Source organism: Papilio machaon, chromosome 15 (genome assembly GCF_912999745.1).
Source record: "Papilio machaon chromosome 15, ilPapMach1.1, whole genome shotgun sequence".
NCBI lineage: Eukaryota > Metazoa > Arthropoda > Insecta > Lepidoptera > Papilionidae > Papilio > Papilio machaon.
Window position 1 is genome coordinate 1,208,602 of NC_060000.1, and position 24,099 is coordinate 1,232,700.

Consider the following 24,099-nt stretch of genomic DNA (forward strand, 5'->3'; position numbering starts at 1 on the left):
CTCATTTGCAATACTTAATCTTTGTCTTTACAAAGAGTAATTATTACATGTCATTTAATCTATGACCATAGCATAGATTATTTGACGTTTTTATTTTTTATAAAAAGGTTTTAATATGTAAATTTCATGCGACATTCAGCTAACTTCCAGACACATTTAAGTCAATTTGAAGTATATAGTATTGAGCTGTTCAAGGAATATAAATGTTAGGACTGTGTGAGGTCCCAGACGGGTGTAGTATGGCAGGAAACCCTTCCACAGAGAGAATACGCCCTCATTGCGCAGGAGTGACGTCACAACTGACAACTGAGATTGACCTTTAGCTGCATTTTGAATTCTGGAATGAAAAATAATAAGTAATAAATAGGATTGTGTTAAATTTGGGTTTCGACTAACCTTAAACTTGTATTATAATAATAAAATTGACACTGAAGTTTTACCGGTACAAATATCTATTAAATATTCAAGATATGTTGATTTTTTAATTATGCCATATCTATTTTTTTTTTTAAGTTTTTTTTACAAGTATTAGTAAGAATTCTTTATTTATTTTTCAGTCAAACTGTATTTAGATATGTATGACAATGTATTCAATATAAATTCATTAATTTCGCTATTCGTATTAATTAAAAATAACCTTGGGAGTGATAGATCTATAATCAGTAGTCGCCCATTGGTCGAAATACTAACATAATTCATAATCAAAGAGTTTTTTATAATGTTCAATGTATCAAAATTCTAGTTTATTTTTTCTCTCAATTTCTTTAAAAAGGAATAACATTTCACGTATTCTTTTATTTATAAAAATAACTAAATTACAAAGAAAAAAATATTTACGGGTATAATGAATTTTATTATAAACGTCATCTAACTACATTACAAAAGATTAAAAATAATAAAAACATTTCATTTGTTATTCATACATCATTGTCTATGATATTATTTCACAATGAAAATATTATTCTTTAAATGTTTATTATTATTTATTTTCGTAATAAATTAATTGTAATAAAAAAATAGAAACCTAAATTATTACACGAAATCCAAAAATCAATAAAAACATTCTGGTGACTTCTTAAAATAAATTTAATTATTTATTTAATATTAAAACAATAATTTATTAATAATCACAGATTAATTGCATATTTAAATAAAATTAAAATCACAGATAATATTTTAATACGAATAAACCGTAATTAATTAAAAATAAAGTTAGAATTTAACAATTTAAGTAAAGCCATAAATTAGTTATCACAGATAAAAAACCGAGACGTTTGAGAGTAATAGAAAAAAATCTAAGTGTAATTATAGGTTTAGTTATTATAAAAATATTTTAAATATAACTGTGGGTCTTTCTGTTGTAAAAGACATCTTATTTTTTTTTTTTTTATAGAGAATGTAATGGACGACAATAAATATGAGTAAAAAAAATGTCTGAAATAATCTTGTTTATACTTTATTACTTTGGTTCTAAAAAACCCTAATTGCTTAATTTTGTGCCTTTTTTCCCTTTTTGAGTTTAATTTCTAACAATTCACTCCAGCTCTATTCTTTAAGGTATTTTGTAAAAATCTTTTATAATTCTCGTCTACTTATTAACATAACCTCCTTCTTTTTGAAGTCGGCTAAAAAAACCAACAAATTTTCGTATTTATGCTGTACACATAGAAATATTTTTAGGGACAAACTTTCATCCCTATTTAGATATTTACAGCATAAATTTTAAATCGTACTGAAATAAGTACTAAATTATTTCGAGTATTAAGGGGACATAACTTTTCGATACAAATTTTCATCCCCTTGATTTTCAGAGGATTTTTAATTATTTGCTCTCAAAATGGTTTACGTCAAATTTCAATTAAGCAATAATGACCCCAGACAAACTTACATTTTTACTTTTTTTTTTAGACTTTTATAAAACAAGCAAGTAATATCTAAGATGTATTAGAAACTAGATCTAAATTAGATCCGAAAATAGTCAACGCGTTCAATGTCACACCAATTTTGACGCATTAAAGTGAACTCGTAGGAGTAGCAATAAAAATGATGAACAGAAGGACCCCTTTTAGGGGTCATTGTTAACCTCTAGTAGTATTAATGTAGTAAATTTAATATTATACACGAAATGCGTTTCTTTAGGCATATTTTTAATACACTATATAACTTGTGTAAGCGACAGTTTACGCGTATTTGAGGTAGGCAGAATTGAATTGTTCTAGGAATATGAATGTAAGGACGGTGTGGGGTCCCAGTCTAGTGTAGTAAGGCAGGAAACCTTTCCACAAAGACAACACGCCTTCTTTGGCCAACAAATTCGTGATAATTCCCATTTGACTTTCACCTTTACCGGCATTTTGTATCCTGTAATTGTCAAACTTTGTAATTTTCCTTCTTCAAATTATTTTCTATCGAAATACAAGTTACATGAAAGACTACTTAATTTTCACTTAAGTTGAAGAACCCACTAAATTAATTGTATAAATACCATTTAATTACATCGTGAAAAGTATTTAATTTAGGATAGGATTGTGACAGGAAAATGAATGAGTGACCCGTGAAGTAATATATGTAATCTGGAGTTATATATCTGTTTGACGTGTGTAAATCAGCTCTGAATCGGTTCATAAGTTAAGCTCACAAAGTCTAGAACCGTTGAGCTGCGGCTCTATACCTAAAAATAGTAACTCATCGAGTAGTGAACTGAAATTGAGCTGATCTTCAGGACATCAACTTTAGTTGTGTATGTCTAGTGTATGTCTATTCTATACTGTGCACTGACCTGGTCTTGATGATGTCTACTGGCATGGAGGCGATGGTGGTGACGAGACCGGACACCATGGAGGCACAAAAGTGCAGTTGGATGCCATCCGGTACTACGCCCACGAACCACTCCCGCGCCTATGACACACATCGACCTCTAGTAAATCACTTATGCCACAAAAAGTCAAACTCAGTGCTGAGAGAAGATTTTTCTACTCAACTGACTCAACTGAACTGACTGTTTTAAGTAACAAATAGAGTTATTGATATTTTTTGACTAACTCATATGAGGGGCCCTACTTGGTGCGACTCTTTACCTGTGAGTATGTACCGAGCTGCGCCGCGTTGACGACCATAGCGCGAGCGACTGTGGGAGTGGCGCCTCGCCACAGCTTCAACACACCTTCTTCCTTGATGATCCTGCCCGGGATACAAATATAATGCTGTACCTTGTATAACTCTCACAGAAACACAAATACTTTGGTATTATGACATCACAAAGCACGATCACAAAAAAGTTTCATATTGATCATTTAAGATAACTTCTAGTATTAGTAGTTACCTGAGAATGGCATCGACAACGTTTTTGTAGTTCCTGCGTTGTTCCTTGGGCAGGCGGCCGTCGGCGGTCATCCGGATGAGCGCGACTTCGGCGGGAGTGCCCACGAAGGCTCCCACCGAGCCCGCAGCCACGCCCAGAATCGCCTTCATGCCGAAGCCGGGGTTGTCTCCGTACGTTCTGGCGTACAAATATATCATGGTATACAAATTTTGCCAGAAGTAGAGCCCGCAGCAACATATGGCTGCTTCACGAATGGTTTACTCAACCAGTACAATACCACAACCACACAGAAGACAGGGGTGAAAGTAATTCCGCATTTTGTCTAACGATTTTGTATGCCGGTGGCCTAATTACACTTCCCCTTCCTACCCTTTTCTTATAAGGGAAAATTAGAATGAGTTAATTAAATAACAGTAGAGGGCAGACTGTTAACAAATCAATGGAATTATCTACTAAATATTATAAATACGAATGTTTAGACGAATGGATGGATGGAAGGATGTTTGAAGGTATCTCCGGAACGACACAACGGATCTTGATGAAATTTTGCACAGTTGTAGAACATAGTCTAGTAGAACACATAGGCTACTACATATTTTTTTTTTTTAATTTCGCGCATACGGAGTTGCAGGCTACAGCTAGTATGAAGATAAAAGAGCGGTCAGCTAGTGACAATATATTCATCCTTTAGTATATATTTATTTAACTAAGAATTTATATATAAATTGTATACATAATCTTTAACACACAATAGACGTAATCGAGTGTCAGGACAAAGGGGTGTCAATTAACCAGTTGATTGCACTGTAAATTATGTATTCGTGAGTGAAGTCTCGGTCACCTGATCCTATATACACCAGCATTATGTAATCTGTTACTATAAAGATTGAGACAATTTACAATGGACAAGTGTAAATAAGTACAGTGGCCGTTGTTTGCGGTGTTCAACCTTAAAAACAATAAACATTTAAACATCTTGTACGTCTATCACGTACTTGAGTACTTTTAACATTGCAATACTGAGGAGTATAGTACAGGCTATACACATTGCTTATAATTCGATAAAAATATAGATAGCAAGTATTGCAAAAAGTTGCGAAGTGCAAGGCAATTTGTCATCACCGCGAACGAAGGCAACTGTACAGGTATATATGACCTTGACATCGAGAGCGAACAGCGCGTGACAAGGTACACTGTAGCTAGAAGTAATTATTGACCAAGCATGTGATCAAGGCTGCCCTACATTCTCTATGGCAAAGTCACGCTGAAACTTTCCTTTGCGATCCAAAGACGAAATTATGTTAACATATGAACGTCAAATTCCGTACATGACAGCCATTAAGATATTTCATTTAAAATGATGATAAAGTTTAGTTATATAGTAAAATAATATTATGTAATAAATCAATAAATAAATATATAACAAATTTATATGAATAAAAGTGTTTTACTACAAATATTTTGGTACTTTTGTGTCATATTGTAGAGTATAGTTTGTCCATGGTTAAAGGTGGATTGGAACTTTGTAAAACAGGCAACACCTCAGTCAAAGTGACCTTTGTAACTATCATTACAATTAATTATAAAGATATAATGTCCAGTAGATTAAAGATAATTTTGAATAGATAAATACAAGATAGATGAAAGATAATCTGTAAACACGTGCTACGTACGTGATGGAAAAAAATTCTAAACCTGCATAATTTTCTATTTAATACTTATTCAAAATTAGAGAGCTGTCAAGACACAAGTGTACCTTTATCAGTTGGTAACACATTTGCAGTTCCTCTGCTGTTATGTAATAATAACAAAGTTATCCTAAGTTATATGTTGATCACTTAACCATCGATTTCCTTATATCTGTAGTTTCAAACACAGGGTAGTAAGTAACTCACTATTTGTTCGCCTTTTTATAAAAAAAAGTTACAAGACAGACACTGCTCTGTGCAGTGAAATGATCTAAGCAAAAAAGTCTATTAGTTTATGGAAACTTTATGGTTTACCATAGATTTATCAGTGGTAAACATTGACAATTAATAATATATAAAAAGAAATGACTCACTGCTTGTAAGAATCAAACAACCAGTTGTAGACACCGAGACGGGTTGTTGTGTAGGTGGCCTGTCTCAGTAGACCTGCTGATAGACCGGTGTACAGCGAGAAGAAACCTTCCTTGGCTATGATTTCGCCAGCCACCGCGAAACTGGACGCATTCCCGCCACCCAGCTGCATCCTCGTCTTGATTAAGTCCAACGGTTGGACTACACATGTGGCGGCCATACTGCAACAAACAAACATTCGTTTAGGCTCTAGGCAGACAAAATGGAAAATGTCAAAAATTTTCCTTTGTCAGTTGGATACTAAACAATAAATTTTACTCAACTGCCTGACTATGACTATGAAAGGGTCATGAGATGGCTTAACAACCAATATGTCGAAGTATAGCATTTGTCGTGTTTTGTTTAAGATAGTTGACAAGATAATCTATATATATATAAAAGAAATTTGTGTTAGTTACACTATTTATAAATGAAGAATGGCTGAATCGATTTGACTGAAAATTGGTGGGCAGGTAGCTTAGAACCAGGAAACGGACATAGGATAATTTTTATCCCGTTTTCATCATTTTCTTTTTCCGCGCGGACGGAGTCGCGGGTAAAAGCTAGTAATATAAAAACTAAAAAGGAATCCCTTTAGGCAAGGTTCTGAAGATACTGGCAGCATTCCCCCTTTGAATGGCTAGACTAATTCTTTGTCAGAGGTAGCTGCCTTATATATTGACAATATATCTTATATCAGTAGTAATATTAAATAAAATAAAATAACATTTATTCTTGTGCACCATTACATACAATATTAGTAGTATTTTTTGCCAATTATAATCAAGTTTAGAATAATCTGAAATATAAAAGTCTAGCCATACATTGATATAAGCTTGGTGCATTGTTATTTTTACACAAAAATTGCAAACTAAAAAACTGGACTAAAGCCAATCTAGACTGAAAATAAGTTATGCAACATTACTTTCTATATTACAACAGACAGTGGTTCGAAAATAGTTCGAAATTCGTTAATTCATATTCAAAGACTATTTCTGATAAAAATAACTTTATGCACTTTTTTAACACTTCAACTTTAATAATGTCAGTTTAAATTTCATGTTCATCAGTTTGCAAATCTCTGTAAGATAAAAAGTTCATAATTCAATAGAAGTGAAAAATTATAAAAACCTATCTAAACAATTTTTGTTTTACTTTTATAATGCTGTAATCATAGACTTATTAAAAACAGACATATTTGTAAAATAAATCCATCTATATCTAATATATAAAATTCTCGTGTCACAGTTTTCGTCACCGTACTCCTCCGAAACGGCTTGACCGATTCTCATGAAATTTTGTGAGCATATTCAGTAGGTCTGAGAATCGGCCAACATCTATTTTTCATTTTTTTTTTAACTGCGCGCGGACGGAATCGCGGGCGACAGCTAGTATATATATATAAAGTTGGAACCTTGGAAACTTGTAATATCGATAAAAATCATATATCATACTCAAGATGTATTTGCATTGCTAATAATGAAAAACCAATTTTAAAAATGCATGTCTGTTTATATCTGTGAAACCAATCAGGTGTTTCCTGTTATATCAATCAGTGTATGGATCAAGTGGCCCAAAGGAAAACACGCAACCTGTATATGCATAGTATTGTATCAGGACAGGAGAAATGATAAATTACACATAAAATTGAGGTTTCTTTATATATGAGCTAAATTTTTAATAAATTTATTTCGTTTTCTTTAAATTCCTACTGTTGAACTGTTCTAGCAGAATCAAAGCAACAAATATTACAAAAAATAGACTACATCTACACTGGACACTATGTCCATTACATAACTATCGCAGTTGAATAAATGTTTACGTTAATTGGAGGTCATGCATAGAGATAACAATTTTATTTTACGTTTAACATTGTGCCGTTAATTAAAGTATAAACTTTTTGACAAATGTATAAACTTCGGGGGGTTTTATAATTCTTTCAACTATGAGTTTAAAAATTAAGTCCTAAAATAATTGCAAACACTTGAAATAATTATTTTAAGTAAAAATATATGCTGAAACGACTTTGATCCCTTAAGGACGTTACGAGATAAATAAATATAAAAATAAACTTACCCGGCAAGGCCACCAAATGCAAATTTTAGAGCATTTGGTACATAGCGTTCTTTGGGAGGTTCAGACATTTTGAGCACACAACCTATTTACAGGATTAAATACTAAATTCTTTTTGACTATTGTAACATTTGCTGGAAGAAGGCGATCGTCTTGTCTTGCTTGACTGATAAAAATTTTACTGTCAGATTTTGACCCAAGTTCAAAAATTGACAGCTCGGACCATCGGACATAAATACATTTGGCAACAGATTAATATTGTCTTACTTAGATAATAAAATATATTCTGCGGTTTATAATGGCGAAGCCCTTTTTTAATTTAGTAATACTCAAGTAAAATAATTGAAACTGGTATAAAACTGAATACTTATTTGCATGTCATGATAAAAAGAAGAACAAAGTGAAATCAAAGTCTTATTTTGCCTGAGTACCTAATCCATATTTCTTTTCTCGGCGAATATAGTTACGTCGAATGAATTAGAGTAAATTAAATTTTTTAGTAAAGTAAAAATTTCCATAGTTGTAAAAGAATTTCTTAAATGAGGATTTTATCGCAACCCAGTGTCCGATCTTTAGTCGCCAAAATGGCAAGTCAAATAAGCACAAAATGCCACGGCGCATAGCCGATCCACCTGATATATGTCAGTGCCACCGGGTCCAGGAAGTTATCAGTGTGTTCTCTTTTAATTTTTATCCTATAATATATTATACTACATATTACTGTGCTTGTATCACTGAAGTATGAGGTATAAAGAAATATAAAAAAATAATTATAAAGCAAGTCTATGACACGGTAATAATAATACCGCGAGTGAGAGAGATACAGTTATACACAATTCCTGTGACGTGACAAAGACAGGGATAACTATCTTCCGTCCCTTTCTGCGTACCAGGGTTTGGGCTTTGTTTGGAACAAAGGTTGTCCCCTACAAACAACCTAGGTTGTCCCTGACAAAGTTTGACATTCGTGTTATTTTTCGAAAATTGTGAGTACTTAGTGGCTGTAATTGTGCAAAAATATTTTGATATTACAGTTTTAGTAAGGTAAAGTTTATAAAACATGGTATACTGCTGTATCGTCGGTTGTAAAAGCCGTAGTGAGCGAAAAGAGAAAAACATAACCTTTCACTCGTAAGTACTGAAACTACGCACTTATTCACATGTATTCATACAAAATAAGGAAGAAAATACAAACTAGTTGTTCTTTACAGTCTTTGTAATAACTAATATGTTAAAATACGGGTAAAATCAGCTAAAATAAAATAGTATTTTTCGAACATTATGCGCCCAAACGCAGATGTCATTTGTGTCAAATAATATACTGTAGATCTGGGAAACAAGCGGCCATATTAAACTTCTTTTCAAATTGGTTGGTTATTACCCGTAAAAATAATACCACCATCTTGTTGTAAAAATTACCCTGAATTTAGGGGAAATAAATTATAGTATGTATAATGTATATAAATGAAACAATTCACATTTTTTATACTATTTTCAACAGATTTCAAAAGGAGTTTTTAATTCTGGTATATGCTGTGTTTTTAAATATTTGATACTTTCTTATCCCGTTGATTTTAAAGAGTATGCTTTTTAATTTGTCCCATGTAAATTTTGTTTCTTAGAAATTACAATCAAAATAGTTTAATATTAAGTAGTTTTACATGTAGTGTTCACTGTAATGATATACAGAGTAATTTAAAATTATATGACTATAATATTGGTATGTTTTTTGTAGCTTTTTATGAAGACTTAGGGCTTCGTGCATATCGAAGAAAAATAGGACATCGTTTGAATGCTCGTCTAATGGACCTAAGACTGAAGAGATGCCGCGCTTTGTTGAAGCGGTACGCGGGAAAAAAATATCGGGAAATTCTTTTTTTGGAGTCACTCAAGACATCCTTGATTAAGGCAGCCGCCGATATTGACATGGACCTCGTTCGTGCTGTGATAGACAACTGGCCGAGCAGATTGAAGGCCTGTATTCAAAATCACGGATGTCATTTTGAATAAACTTTAGTGTCATAAGAATCTATGTTTTGTTAAGTTCATTTTGGTAAATAAATGGTCACATAATGAATAAACTTGTTTCAATTATTTTATATTAAACATGTGACAGAATTTATGACCTGACTAAGTATTACTAAAAAAAATCTGTTTACGTAATCTTAGTCACATAAACAAAAATTACGCATTGTTTTTATATTTATTACGTTTATTAATAACAATTTAATTGGGAATATATAAATTGGTCTATATTAAATTATATCGTAATTATTCATTTTCGGGACAAAACAAATAACTGGTAACCCCAATCCTTTTACATATATATAGGTATAGTCTATAGTACTCTCTATCTGTCCCTTACGGGTGAACGCGCATGCCATATCTATATAATTCTTCATCTGAGTTATAAAGGCTTTTATCTATTTTTTTATTTGACATTATCCAGTCGGGTCAAAACTCTATGATCGTTGTTGTTGTTTACGTTTTCAGTAGTTTGTTTTTGTTGTTGTTAAAATTCATTGCAAAATTAAATTTTGCTTTCGCATTGTATGTTAAGTGTAAATTACATACTAAAATATACGTATTATGTCGCAAAGACGACATATTAGAACAAGTGCCGTTGAAGATACCACTACGTTGGATCGTGCTGTGACGGAATGCGTTCGATACATTTTTTCTCGTGAAGGAAGCAAAATTCCAATAAAAAGGGCGGAAATTTTAAAATATTTACAAAATGCCTGCGAGACTACTTCCAACCAAATTAGTAGTGTAATGGTTGAAGCGAACAAAGTTTTAAAAACGGTTTGTTTCTTAACATATTTAGACATTTTTTTCATTTACAATTAATAAATAATGTCTGTATGTGATATCAAAGTATCAGATTTCGCGAACATGATGTAGTTGCGTTGTTTATGACTAAAATCTATTTTTTTCCATTTCTGTCTTTGGTTTTCTTTAATTTATGAATTCACGGGCGATAGTATAATATATAAGTCATACTGCCGCACTTACTTATTGTTAAATAGTTTTTTTAAGCAGGCCCTAAGTGCAAATTTAGTTTAACAAATACACACTCAGGGTCCACCTAAATTATCTTTCTACAAATCTAAATTTGGCAGTCAATAATAGTTTTATTTATTAATTGTTATTAGCCTGAGAAAATATTATTCTGTTTTTACATATTTTAGGTATATGGTTACAAGTTGGTACAGGTTGAAGCAAAGAATGGTGTACAGTACATTGTAGTACTTGATGAAGAGTGTCAATCATTGTCATCAAGTGTCATAGATCCGCAGCAAAGAAGGATATTGATTGCGTGTTTAATCCACATATTTATGTCAGGAGGTCCCGTTAAAGAAGGTTTGTTGCCATTACATCGAATTTTAAATGAGCTTTGCTAGGGAATTCGAAATTATTACTATAGCTGGCCTCTTTATATCATGAACTAGTGGTAGCTCTAGAATTGGTCTGTGCAGAATATGCCCACATGTATCAGCTACCTTCCTGGCAAAGTCCCGTCAAAATCTGTCCAGCCATTCTGAAGATATGATATCAAATGTATAGTAAACTATCACAACCGATCAAATGTACACCATAAGAGTTATAATTTTGCACATTTGTATTTGCTATGACAAATTTTCATCCTTATATTGTGAGTGTTAAGTGACGTTCAACTAAATGAGTAGGAAATAAATATCCTCAACTGTATTGAACAGTTACTTTTTATTTATAGATGATATGTGGAAATTTCTCTCGGAATCTGGTCTGATAGAAGAAAATGATTATGCTGGCCGAAAATCCTTTATCAGCACTACAACTAAACAAATGTATTTACTTTACACTAAGGTATGTTTTTTAATTGTAATCGGATATATATTAGATAGAGCGTTGGTGGCTTAGAGGTTAAATACTTGACTTGTAATCTGCATGTCCTGGGTTCGAATTCCGCTATGTACTAATGAGTTTTTCGATTTACATATGTACATTTATCCAACATTCTTATGTTGAAGGAAAACATCGTTATGTAACCTGCACATATCTGAGAAGAAGTTCAAAGATATGTGTGAAGTCAACCTGCACTTGGCCAGCGTGGTTGACTATGTCCTAGTCACCCTTAACTTGTAGTAGGCTCCGAAGCCCCTCGGTGGGGACGTATAGTGAGCTGATGATGATGAATACATATTATACATAAAATTATTCTCAAAGATTTTTTATCTAGTTGAATGTCTTATTTATCATTTTAATGTGGGATTTTTATGTAAAATAATGTAAAATAAAAGAAAAAATACATTGAATAAATTTTATTTATAGACAAGAAGAAGAAGACATAATAGCTATAATATCTTAAGATAGTAATATTTGTATGTCATTATGATTTGGTGTTTTTTTTTTTACTTTAGGTAGGTGATGGTGAGTTAGCTAGAAATATATTTGAATGGGGCAAAAGAGCTACTGAGGAATTACCAAAAATATTTCTACTTAACAAATTGGCAGAGGTATGTATAAAATTGCTTTCATTATTTTTTATTAATTTAAAATATGAAGTTTATTTTTTTAGGTTATGTGATTTATAAAAAAAAATAAAGCAGCTAATGTTCGATTCTGTCAGGTTACTAGAGGATTACACAGTTAAAATATCGTTTTTTTTTTTTTTTTTCAGGCTTTAGGCAAAACACCTGATCACTGGTATGAACAATATAAAGAAGCTACCGAAGGGACCTAAATTTAGATATCCATATCTTTGTAAACAAATAAAACTATATTATACACAAATATGTTTTTTTTTATGACTCACTACATTCTGTATGCACTAATGATGATGATTTTCTCTGCATGATAGGCACTTTTTTTCAAACAAGCCAAGGTTGTATTAAACATAATGAGTGCTTCTAAAAGAAGTATCGTCGTTTGGTTTGCGCCTATCAAGGCCACCCTTAAGTGTTTGTATCCGCCCCTAAGGTCCCAGCAACCCTTATAGACTTGGTTAAAATTGTTCTGATTCAACTAATTTAAATCACCGAAGCAGCCCTAGTAAAAAGAGAAAGGGGCTTAAGCAAAATGGTATCGTGTGGCATGAATAGAGATGTGTTTCTTTCATCACTGGCAAGTATCGTGAAACCTGAAATCATGTAACTAAGGTCCTCAAGTTGTTACAAACTTCGTTAAATAATTATATTTAATATTAAATAAAAGATACGTTTCCAATTCCGACACGATTTCCGGCAACATATTTTTAACAAATTAAGTGATGCAAACGAATGAGCTTATCGTTACTTTTGCAATTACTAGAAAAATAAATAAATAATTTTAAATTCTTTTCCAATTTGAGATTTTTTTTGGTAATGTAAAAATTCTGAAATAAATATGACAACACCATGAATATGACTTCAGTTAAGCTCCGTGTACACTGTGTACTGCGTACATATTTGTAATTTTTACATTTGATACACTGAAAATGATAAATGTTTTTATTGCTTGACAAACAAAAGGATTTTGTTTTTTACATTAGTATGCATGTTGGTTTGTATGTATATCGATTCCAATGTGATCGATTATTTTGATGTAATTTGTAAATACTTTTTTGGAAGTTCAGCAGTTTTCATTTAATGTATAATTGTATTTATTATATTAAACTTTCGTTTTCATGCTGCTTCGTTTTTGCTTCGAAATGCTTGCTATTTCATTCGATGGTCGCAATGCGTTTAATGTTTTATTTTTAGTTAAGCTTTATCTATCCTATGGTTTAGGCCAGTGTAAACGTAACTTTACAGAGAAACGTCATCGTGCCGATGCCGCGGATTAGAGGCCTTGGTATATAATGAACACTTGATTGGCCACTGGGGGCATTTGCGATTGCGAGCGGCTTGTTTTTGTAGGCGGTAATATAAGCCGGTTGCTTATCTATTTTTCTTGTTACTAGGTGCTTATCAATTGGGTAAGTTTACTTCTTTTGTTAATAACGACTAGGAAATATTTTGCTTTATTATGGTGTTTTTATTCAACGATTTAGGTTATACATAATATCGAAAGCAGGTACCTAGATTAGATACCTTCTACCTATAAATTGCTGCCATTGTTGGTAACACTTTACAAGAGGGAATCGTAAATCGTAATTTGTTTCGAAGAAAAAAATAAAAATGTTTATCTCTCATAGTAAATGTTATTTTCACAGGCTTTACATTTTTTTTTAAATAGAAAATGGTCCAATGTACATTATTCAAAACTCGGAACACACATTTTCGCTTTTTGGACAATAAACACTTAAAGATACACCTATGGCTTATATAATTTTATTCTTATTATTAAAATTATTATAAATTGAAACGATAAAGCCCAATAAAAAGGGTTTAGTGAGTACTAAAGACGAGAAAGATTAACCTAGTATGCTAGAATAATGTGTTGTATTTTTAATAGGAAAATGACAAAGACGAAATTCTACTACTTCAATATACGAGCTCTGGGCGAGTCATGTCGCCTACTGCTGACCTACACCGGCGAGGAATTTGAAGACCACCGTGTTGGCATGGAAGAATGGAAGGAACTGAAACCAAGTCAGTATCAATATTTAATATTAGGATGATATTTTTTTTTCACAAAAAAATGCATTACACTAGATTCATAAAAAGTCGCCAAACTGCACAGCAGTTCGATAACGAAAGACACTGATTATCTTATACTTAACCTACTTTGATTTATATTTTCAACGGAGCAGTCAAAATAGTAATAATTAATGAGACGCTATGTTAAACATTTTAACACATATTGTAATTAATTTTCTAAAAAATACTTTTAACTTATTTTTTACAACATTTCTTGATGTTATCACATGATGTGGGTCATTTTTAAGCCATTCTATAGCATTGTACAATTTCGAAACAAGGTATTTAGTTGTTATCTCACCATAGTAGTTACTTGCCCTAATTGTAACATATTGGCCCTCTCTCACCCATTTGGTATTGCATATATTGCTTGCTTTAATTTTATGTTCTTCTCTGAAATAGTTATCTAATATTATCCTCAATTTAACTTTCTTTTCCATAGGCAAAATTTTACATATTGTAAACAGTTGATTGTAATTTTTTTACATGATTCTAACATATTTTTGTTCACTAATTTTTATAAATCTAATTTGTAAGTTTTCTATATCTAATAAATATGTCTTAAATGTCCTACCATAAACAGCAACATCATAGTTTATGCTAGAATCTACAAATGCATAATAAATCATATATAAAGTTTATCTATCCACAATTAGCTTCAGTTAAAAAAACTTTCCTAAGAGTATTGATAGCTACCAACCTCATCTATGTGACACTTCCAATTACTGTGTTCAACTGTTATTAAACCAACATATCTGTACTTTTGAACATATTCCAGTTACGGACATGTACAAGCTGGTTTACACATGGAGGCACTCAGGAGTGTCCTGTAATACTTCTGTCACTGTTATTAATACTTTTTGCACCTTTATTATAATATATGCGCATGCACTTATTTTTACTTATGTTAATAATGATACAATTCTCGTGCGCCCATTTGGTTATACTGTCAAAATCAGCCTGTATGTTATTTTGTATTTATGTTACATATTTATCGCCATATATTAAACACATGTCATCAGCGTACATGTACATATAGGAGTGATGTTATGTAAATACATTCCGGACATTATGTAAATCTATAAAGTTGGCAAATGAAAAAGTATGGATGGATTGTGTGAAAGAGGATATGCGTAAGAAGGGGGTAAATTCAGATATGATGGCTGATAGAGATGTATGGAGGAGTAGCACATACTGTGCCGACCCTCCATAGGGATAAGGGCAGGTTGATGATGATGATGATGATGATAAAGTTGGCAAATGAGGAAGCGGTCTTATTAGAGCATAGGATGTGCAAAAAAAGGTATACATTATACTAAAATTATAGACTTATGATCCTTAATGAAGCATTTGTAATTTACCTGATATAATTCAATGAGTAAAATTACAAATAATTGCGTATAAACCAAAAATTCCCATAATTTAATATTTTAAAGGGCCACTTTTACGAATTCACCATTTTCAGTGAACTTGACTTTAATTCCAGAAAATATAAACCCCACTGTGGACTCCATGGGATCGCCCGGAGCCATTTTAGAAGTATAAATAAATCATACTAATACTAATATTATAAATTTGTATGTATGGATGGATGGGATCTTGCTGAAATCTGGTGTAGATAAAAAAATATTTGGATGAATACATAGGCTACTAATAAAGTTTTCTTTTAATTCCGTTCAAACAAGATTGTGGGTGACAACTTGTATATATTATATTAAAGTATACTAAAAAAAAAATTAGGAAAATCCATAGGTCAAAGTTGATTATCTCTTACAACTTAGCTACAGTAACTAATCTAATCAGTAAACAATAAGTGATTTAGCACAGGTGTAGAATATAGTCTGGAAGAACACATAGACTGCTTATTAAAGTTTTTTTTTTAATTCCATGCAAACGTAGTCACGGACGTCAGCTAGTAATAAATAAAAAAGGAGTTTTATTATTGATTCATCAATTTCCGTCACCTTGACTCAGTATGAATAACAACCATGTTTGTTACCACAACACAGACAGTCCTGTACAATCGCGCACAACAGTACAATAGTGTATAGTGGTACAATCAACAACTCTATCAACGGATGTGCAATTTGTTTGTGACTGTACCACTGTTTACTTAATTATTTTTTCATATGGCTGTATATGATAAAAGTAGATATGTTTTTTTTTAATTTGATGATGACTAAGACAAAGGAAACAAATGGTTGAACACATGTAATGGAAAATTCTGATTGTTTATCTTATTTTTAGTACTGTTTATTTGAACATTACATTTTATTGATACGATTGTGGATAATATTTTGATAGCAAGGTATGAGTAGTCTAGACAATGGAACTGATTTTTTTTAAATACTATTTTATCTCTGATAAATATTTGTCAGAGATTTTGTGAGTCTTTATGTATAATTTTGTTTGCATGAGTTATTATGTTAAAGTTAAATTCTTTCGATCTAATGACTTATATAATATTAAAGACTTTTTTATATATTTAAGGTTACGTTTAACAAGTTACATTTTTAATACATATTTATAATTTTTTCTCTAAGGTTACGATTTTCCGAGTACTTAACTATTTCTCAATACTTTATCTAGTTGTATTTGTATATATATCTATATATATAAAAGAAAGTCGTGTTAGTTACACTATTTATAACTCAAGAACGGCTGAATCGATTTGACTGAAAATTGGTGGGCAAGTAACTTAGAACCAGGAAACGGACATAGGATAATTTTTACCCCGTTTTCTATTTTTTTATTCCGCGCGGACGGAGTCGCGGGTAAAAGCTAGTATTACATATGAGGTAGATGCTACTACGCGCGGAACTAATTTTGATTAGTGAAGTATCAATCGAAGTCATTTGAACTTTTAATAGAAAACAAAATTCAGTGGATTGTCCTTCCAGAGCTGTAGGGTCAGTTTTTTTGTTATGTTCTTATTCAATTTATCAGAAACGGTGTTCGGTCAGCTGCCGATCCTGGAGATGGACGGCAAGCAGTACGCGCAGAGTAACGCCATCTGTCGCTACCTCGGCCGCAAGCACGGCCTCGCCGGAGACACGATCGAAGAGGACCTCATCATTGACCAGAACGTCGACTTCCTCAATGATATTAGAATCAGTAAGTAGAATTGAGACTTGTAATTGACGGCTTGGAATTTTGTTGTAAAAATCGCTGCGCAGAACAGGGAAAGGGTACTGCGTAGTGCTCAGATCTTGACTCTCCAGAAAGATGTCTATATTGTATAAAGTCAGTGATTGTCAAACTTAATTTCTTTCACCCCCTTTGAAAATCAATTATATTTCAGAGCCCCCCTAATTTTTATTCAGCCCTAAAACTTAAAAACCACAATTTCATTACTTTAATTAATTTCATTGCCCCCCATTTTTTTGGGCCCCTTATCGCCCCCTCCTAGGTTTCAAATGCCCCCAAGGGGGCGTTATCGCCCACTTTGGGAAACACTGTATAAAGTAAACTATTTTTATCCTTATGACTGGTATATAAAATGGTGGCGGGTGACAGTAAGTGCCCGTTTCCACCAAGAAGTGTTCGTGTACGTTGTCAATAATTTTTTTGTTCTTCATTATTATTATTATTAATTAACTAAGTGCAATATACTAAAGGTTTATCTACGTAATTAAATAAATAACGAATTTTTTTTTAATAAATGACTTTTATCGAAAACCTGTTGTAATACGGTGCGTTTGAAGGTCGCGAATTAGTCATTGTGTTTTGAAGCTTTAGTGTTTTTACATAAAACACATTAGTGAGATATTATCTTTATAAAAATAGTTGTTACAATGAGTAGTTTTTTTAAAGCGGTAAATTATGTATGTTTTTGTTATGTGAACTATCTTACTTATTATTAAAATTATAAATAAATCCGCATGTTTAGATGTCTACATAGACTACTTATTACGTTTTTTTTTAAATTCTGCGCAGTCAGAGTCGCGGGAGACAGTTAGTATGGAGATAAAATGGTACTGTCAAATTAGTAATTATTGTTTATAACAATGAAGTATAGGAACATTATATGTTTTTAAATTGATTTTATTGTTTCTATTAGCACATCTACATAAAAAAGTGAAGTTATTACGTTCGTAATTTGATGGTATCATTAGCGACTAGTCCTTTTTTTGAGAAAAAATATTACAGTGCAGTATTTAATTACGAATCTCAAAATACGTATTCTCCATCAATAATAGGCCCACCTGGTAATGTTTCAAATATCTTGGCGAGAGTTATCGTAGGTACGGAGAACATTATTTTAAGTAGGGCGGGGGGAGTCGCGGGCAAAGGCGGGTTTAGAATAAATATACTAACAAAGTATTGTTACACAGAGGCGGCCGCAGTGCACTATGAGAACGACGAGACGGTGAAAGCCAAGAAGCACGAAGATTTTGCCAAGAACGTCTACCCTGCAATGCTCAACAAGCTTGATGAAATCATCAAGCAGAACAACGGTCATCTCGCACTTGGCAAAGTAAGAAATAAAATAAAATTCTCGTGTCACACGGGGTTCGAACTTGAACTCCTCCGAAACGGCTTGACCGATTCTCATGAAATTTTGTGAGCATATTCAGTAGGTCTGAGAATCGGCCAACATCTATTTTTCATATCCCCCCCCCCCCATTTAGTTTTTTCTTTTTTTAACTGCGCGCTGACGGAGTCGCGGGCGACAGCTAGTAGACCTATAAAATTCGATAGTTTCGACGTAATTACAGTCAAAATCTGTTATAACGACATCGAAGGGACTACTCATATTGAGTCGTAAAAACCGATAGTTGTAACAACCGGTGACAGGTATTAATAGGAAAGATATGTAATAACATTCAGCCAGGACCTTTGATTTTGGTCAATTTAACCGGTATGTTGTTCTAAACGATGTCGCTATAAACGGTTTTGACTGTAGTTGTATTGGAAAACTTTGTCAATTGCACAATATTTAATGTTTTTTTTTTTAATTTAGGATTAACTTGATGAATAAAGTTCTTGGTGAATTAAAAAAAATTATTTCGTTTAAACTGTTTTTGATGCTCTTCAAATTAACCAAACATTTTTAGTTATCCTGTTTATTTTTTCTTTTATGTACTTCCTGTTCAGAGTGTTCAGAGTGACTGTTCTTATTCTGTCACATCGAACTTAAGTATATAATATTGTAAGTTTGTAAGTAGATTTTATGATTATTAATTTTTGACAGCTGACGTGGGGCGACTTCGTATTCGCTGGTATCTTCCTTTACCTGAAGACGATGCTGCAGATGCCCGACTTGGAGGAGAAGTATCCCAGTTTTAAGAAGCTCTACGACACCGTCTTCTCCTTCCCCAAGATCCAGGATTACGTCTCCAAATTGCCTACGCCAGTGTACAACTTTTAACGCCCCTTTAAACCATTGTACAACTTGTAACATGACGTGTGTAAATCAGTGTTCACCATCTGACATTTCTTTTAACCATGCTACAATATCTTATAGGTCTATAGACCATTGTACAACATCTGAAATATCTATAAACCATTGTACAATAACTCACTTGTTGTTAAACTATTGTTTAATATCTAACTTGTTTATAAACCATTCTACAATATCAAACTTGACCTTTAACAATTGTACAATATCTAACATGTATATAAACCATTCTAAAATATGTAACATTTCCTCAAAAGATTGTACAATATGTAACATCTCCTTAAACCATTCTACATTACCTACTTCAAATTTAACCCAGGGTACACCATCTAACGTTTTTTTAAAACATTGTATAACATCTCAGACATGACCGTTAACTAATGTACAACATGTAACATGTCTGTAAACCAGTTGTACAACATGTAACATGTCTGTAAACCAGTTGTACAACATGTAACATTTCTGTAAACCAGTTGTACAACATGTAACATGTTTGTCAATCAGTTGTATAACATGTAACATATCTGTAAACCAGTTGTACAACATGTGACATGTCTCTACATCAGTTGTACAACATGTAACATGTTTGTTAATAAGTTGTACAACATGTAACATGTCTATAAACCAGTTGTACAACATGTAACATTTCTGTAAACCAGTTGTACAACATGTAACATGTTTGTCAATCAGTTGTATAACATGTAACATATCTGTAAACCAGTTGTACAACATGTGACATGTCTGTACATCAGTTGTACAACATGTAACATGTTTGTTAATAAGTTGTACAACATGTAACATGTCTATAAACCAGTTGTACAACATGTAACATATCTGTAATCAGTTGTACAACATGAAACATCTCTGTAAACCAGTTGTACAACATGTAACATGTCTGTAAATCAGTTGTACAACATGTAACATGTCTGTAGGTTTACAGTTTAGGAATTTAGGGTTTTATTTCTTTGAGTATAACGTGTGTAAAATGGTTAAAAATAATAACAATATATGGCGTGATAAAGAACTGCTTTATTCGTCGCCTTAATATTTTAACATTTGAAATTCAAAGTGCCTTACGTGTTGCATTATTAATTGATGTCATTCAAAGTGTCATAAAAATATTTTAAGGTGAATTACAGAAAAAAAGCACAACATATAAATGTGCTTTTTATATTTTATTTTTGAATAATAAACAATTGTATTACAAGTGGTGGTATTATTTTAGATTTAAATCGAAAACTCATTGGTACATGGCGGGATTCGAACCCAGAACTTGCAGATTACAAGTCAAGCGCTTAACCCTTGAGCCACCGACACTCAAATATTAAATTTTGTTTTTGATAATATCCATTCCACTGACTAGTTATATTTATCGATTTAAAAGAAAACATAATATTATTTTCTTTAAAATATAATTATTAAATAAAAATATTTTATACATGAAACATGGAATATTAATTAATAATCAGTTTTTGGCGCTGCGTCAATGAAAGCCTTCACTTTAAAAGCAAAAACTGTGTCCCTCAGTCAGAAAATAAAGAAAACATACAGATGCAAAGAAAAAAATAAGGGAAGATTTTATTAATGTTGTTGAAGATGACGCAATAGATAATGGACAAAGAAATTATGTGTGTGGCTGAGTATTAAAATAATGTCTTAGAAGAATTGTTAAAAGATGTGAAACATGCCGAAATGACATGATTTCAAGAAGTGATCATGCCAGTAATGCATACATAAAGGCAAAAGAATATTTTCCTGATAAAAAGTGGCTGTGCTACCCTTCTTTATTATTATTTTCTGCTGCTTTTTGAAACTGATTGTTTCAAATAGCAGCAGAAAAGATTACGCGCTTAAATTCACGAAAAAGAACGTAAACAAACAAATGCGACAAGTGCCGAAAGGCCGCGCACGGACTGCGCGTTTCGCGCCACGCATTTGGAACTCTCAGCCGGCGTAAAGTTCCGTTTCTATCTCCGTTATAAAAGTAGCGGAAACAGAAGCAGAAACGGATGTTTAAAAGCGCGCGCGCGGAACTTCCGCACTTGCGGAAACAGAATCAGAGATCCGTTGCATCACTAATATATACGTACTCTTTGGATGACACGATGGATGACATTTAAAAGAATTAATGTTCAAATGTTTCATCGGGTATATCGATAGATGGCACTATTATATTATACACTATTATATGTATTATAGTCGCGGTGAACGATAAGTAAGGAAGTGTCCTGGGCCTGCACTTATTGCACTCCTGATACGCAGTAACAGTAAGTGTCTGTTTACATCAAGAAGTGGTTGTGTATAATTTTTTGTTCATTATTATTATTAATTAATGTGTACAACACAGATGTTAATGCAAAAGGTATATTTTTCAATAAATAGCTGTTTTTTCGATTCCTGTTGCAATACGGTACGTTTGGAGGTGGCGAATTAGTCATTGTGTTTTGAAGCCCAGTGTTTCTACACAAAACACGTACACGTACACGTACGAGTATCAAGATGAGTTTCATAATAGTTTTTGCTATGAGTAGTTTTGTTAAAGGAGTATAGCATGTGTGTTTTTACTTTGTTAACTATCTTATTTCTTACTATAATATTGTAAATGCGAATGTTTGGATGTATTGATGGACATTTGTTTAAAGGTATCTCCAGAACGGTTCAACGGATCTTGATGAAATTTTGTATAGTTGTAGATCATAATCTGGAAGAACACGTATGCTACTAATTAAGTTTTATATTTAAATTCCGCGCAGAAGGAGTTGCGAGCGATAGCTGGTATGATAACGAAATGGTACTGGCAAATGAGTCATAAAATAATTGTTTACTGCAATGAAGTGTCGGAAAGTTACATGTTTTTGTTGATTTAATGTTTCTATTTGTACATCTGCATATAGAAGTGAAGTTATTACGTTCGTCATTTGATCATCGAAGGTACGGAGAACATAATTTTAGGTAGGGCAGGAGGAGTCACGGGCAAAAGCTGGTTTTGAATAAAAATACTAATGGAACATTGTTATATAGAGGCGGCTGCAGTCCACTATAAGAACGACAAGACAGTGAAAGCCAAAAAGCACGACGATTTTGCCAAGAACGTCTACCCTGCAGTGCTCAACAAGCTTGAGAACAAAGGTCATCTCACACTTGGCAAAGTAAGAAAACTTTCAAATCAATATACCTATAAAATTCGATAGTTTCGACGTAATTAGTTGTATTGGAAAACTTTGTCAATTGCACAATATTTAATGTTTTTTTTTAATTTAGAATTAACTTGATGAATAAAGTTCTTGATGAATTAAAAAATTATTTCGTTTAAACTGTTTCTGATGCTCTTAAAATTAATAAATTATTTATTTTTTCTTTTATGTACTTTCTGTTCAGAGTGTTATACTGTTCTTATTCTGTCACATCGAACTTTACAATATAATATTGTAAGCATATTTTATGATTATTAATTTTTGGCATCTTCCTTTACCTGAGACAATTTTGCAGATACCCAACTTGAAAGAGAAGTATCTCAGTTTTAAGAAGCTCTACGACACCGTCTTCTTCTTCCCCAAGATCCAGGACTACGTCTCTAAATTGCCTACGCCAGTGTACAACTTTTAACGCGCCTGTAAACCATTGTACAACTTCTAACACGATGTGTGTAAATCAGTGTTCACCGTCTGGCATTTCTATTGACCATGCTACAATATCTTATAGGTCTATAGACCATTGTACAACACCTAAAATATCTGTAAACCATTGTACAATAACTCACTTGTTGTTAAACTATTGTATTATATCAAACGTGATTATAAACCAGTCTTCAATACCACACTTGACCTTTAACAATTGTACAATAACTAACATGTATATAGACTATTCTACAATATCAAACTTGGTCTTTGACAATTGCAGAATATCAAACATGTTTATAAAACAGTCTACAATATCTAACATTTCTGTAAAAAATTCTATAATATGTAACGCGTCCTTAACATCTTCTACAATGCCTGATATAAATTTAACCCAGTGTACCAAAAACAATTTCCTTAAAACATTGTACAACATCTCAGACATGACCATTAACTGATGTACAAATCTTAACATGCCTGTAAGCCAGTTGTACAACATGTAACATGTCTGTAGGTTTACAGTTTAGGAATTTAGGGTTTTATTTCTTTGAGTATAGCGTGTGTAAAATGGTTAAAAATAATAACAATATATGGCGTGATAAAGAACTGCTTTATTCGTCGCCTTAATATTTTAACATTTGAAATGCAAAGTGCCTTACATGTTGCATTATTAATTGATGTCATTCAAGTGTCATAAAAATATTTTAAGGTGAATTACAGAAAAAAGCACAACATATAAATGTGTTTTTTATATTTTATTTTTGAATAATAAACAATTATATTACAAGTGGTGGTATTATTTTAGATTTTTTTTAATATATCAAAAGATGGCATACGAGCAAACGGCCATCTGAATTTACCGAAACAGCAAAGCGACCACCGCCCATAGACATCCGCAATTGCAGATGCGTTGCCTACCTTTAATCAACGGAAAAGGGGACGCACGGAAAGAGGATGTCACCCCTTCCTATACCTCCTCTTTAAC

The 24,099-nt window shown here is 32.5% G+C and overlaps 3 protein-coding genes across 4 annotated transcripts; 2 read left to right on the top strand and 1 right to left on the bottom strand.

Annotated features, from left to right (window-relative positions):
* Window positions 1-100: 100 nt before the first annotated feature.
* Window positions 101-7,682, bottom strand: LOC106715628 (mitochondrial 2-oxoglutarate/malate carrier protein). The gene is made up of 6 exons (XM_014508960.2): window positions 7,498-7,682; window positions 5,385-5,603; window positions 3,323-3,499; window positions 3,078-3,180; window positions 2,780-2,898; window positions 101-337 (listed from the first exon to the last, which is right to left on the bottom strand). Exons 1-6 carry the CDS (start codon window positions 7,563-7,565, stop codon window positions 157-159), a joined length of 867 nt encoding a protein of 288 aa, XP_014364446.1. The 5' UTR covers window positions 7,566-7,682; the 3' UTR covers window positions 101-156.
* A 2,272-nt stretch (window positions 7,683-9,954) lies between these two features.
* LOC106715630 (non-structural maintenance of chromosomes element 3 homolog) lies at window positions 9,955-12,264 on the top strand. The gene is made up of 5 exons (XM_014508963.2): window positions 9,955-10,299; window positions 10,686-10,857; window positions 11,231-11,343; window positions 11,898-11,993; window positions 12,158-12,264. The coding sequence occupies exons 1-5, from the start codon at window positions 10,084-10,086 to the stop codon at window positions 12,218-12,220; spliced, it is 660 nt and encodes a 219-aa protein (XP_014364449.2). The 5' UTR covers window positions 9,955-10,083; the 3' UTR covers window positions 12,221-12,264.
* Window positions 12,265-13,301: 1,037 nt separating this feature from the next.
* LOC106715634 (glutathione S-transferase 2) lies at window positions 13,302-23,857 on the top strand. 2 transcript variants are annotated; one of them, XM_045681144.1, is made up of 5 exons: window positions 13,302-13,432; window positions 13,912-14,048; window positions 17,043-17,210; window positions 18,431-18,573; window positions 22,987-23,857. In XM_045681144.1, exons 2-5 carry the CDS (start codon window positions 13,916-13,918, stop codon window positions 23,101-23,103), a joined length of 561 nt encoding a protein of 186 aa, XP_045537100.1. In that variant the 5' UTR covers window positions 13,302-13,432; window positions 13,912-13,915; the 3' UTR covers window positions 23,104-23,857. The 2 variants fall into 2 exon arrangements, with proteins under 2 accessions (XP_045537100.1, XP_014364453.2); XM_014508967.2 differs by lacking the exon at window positions 22,987-23,857 and adding an exon at window positions 19,291-19,836 and having other exon boundaries at window positions 13,312-13,432.
* Window positions 23,858-24,099: the final 242 nt, after the last annotated feature.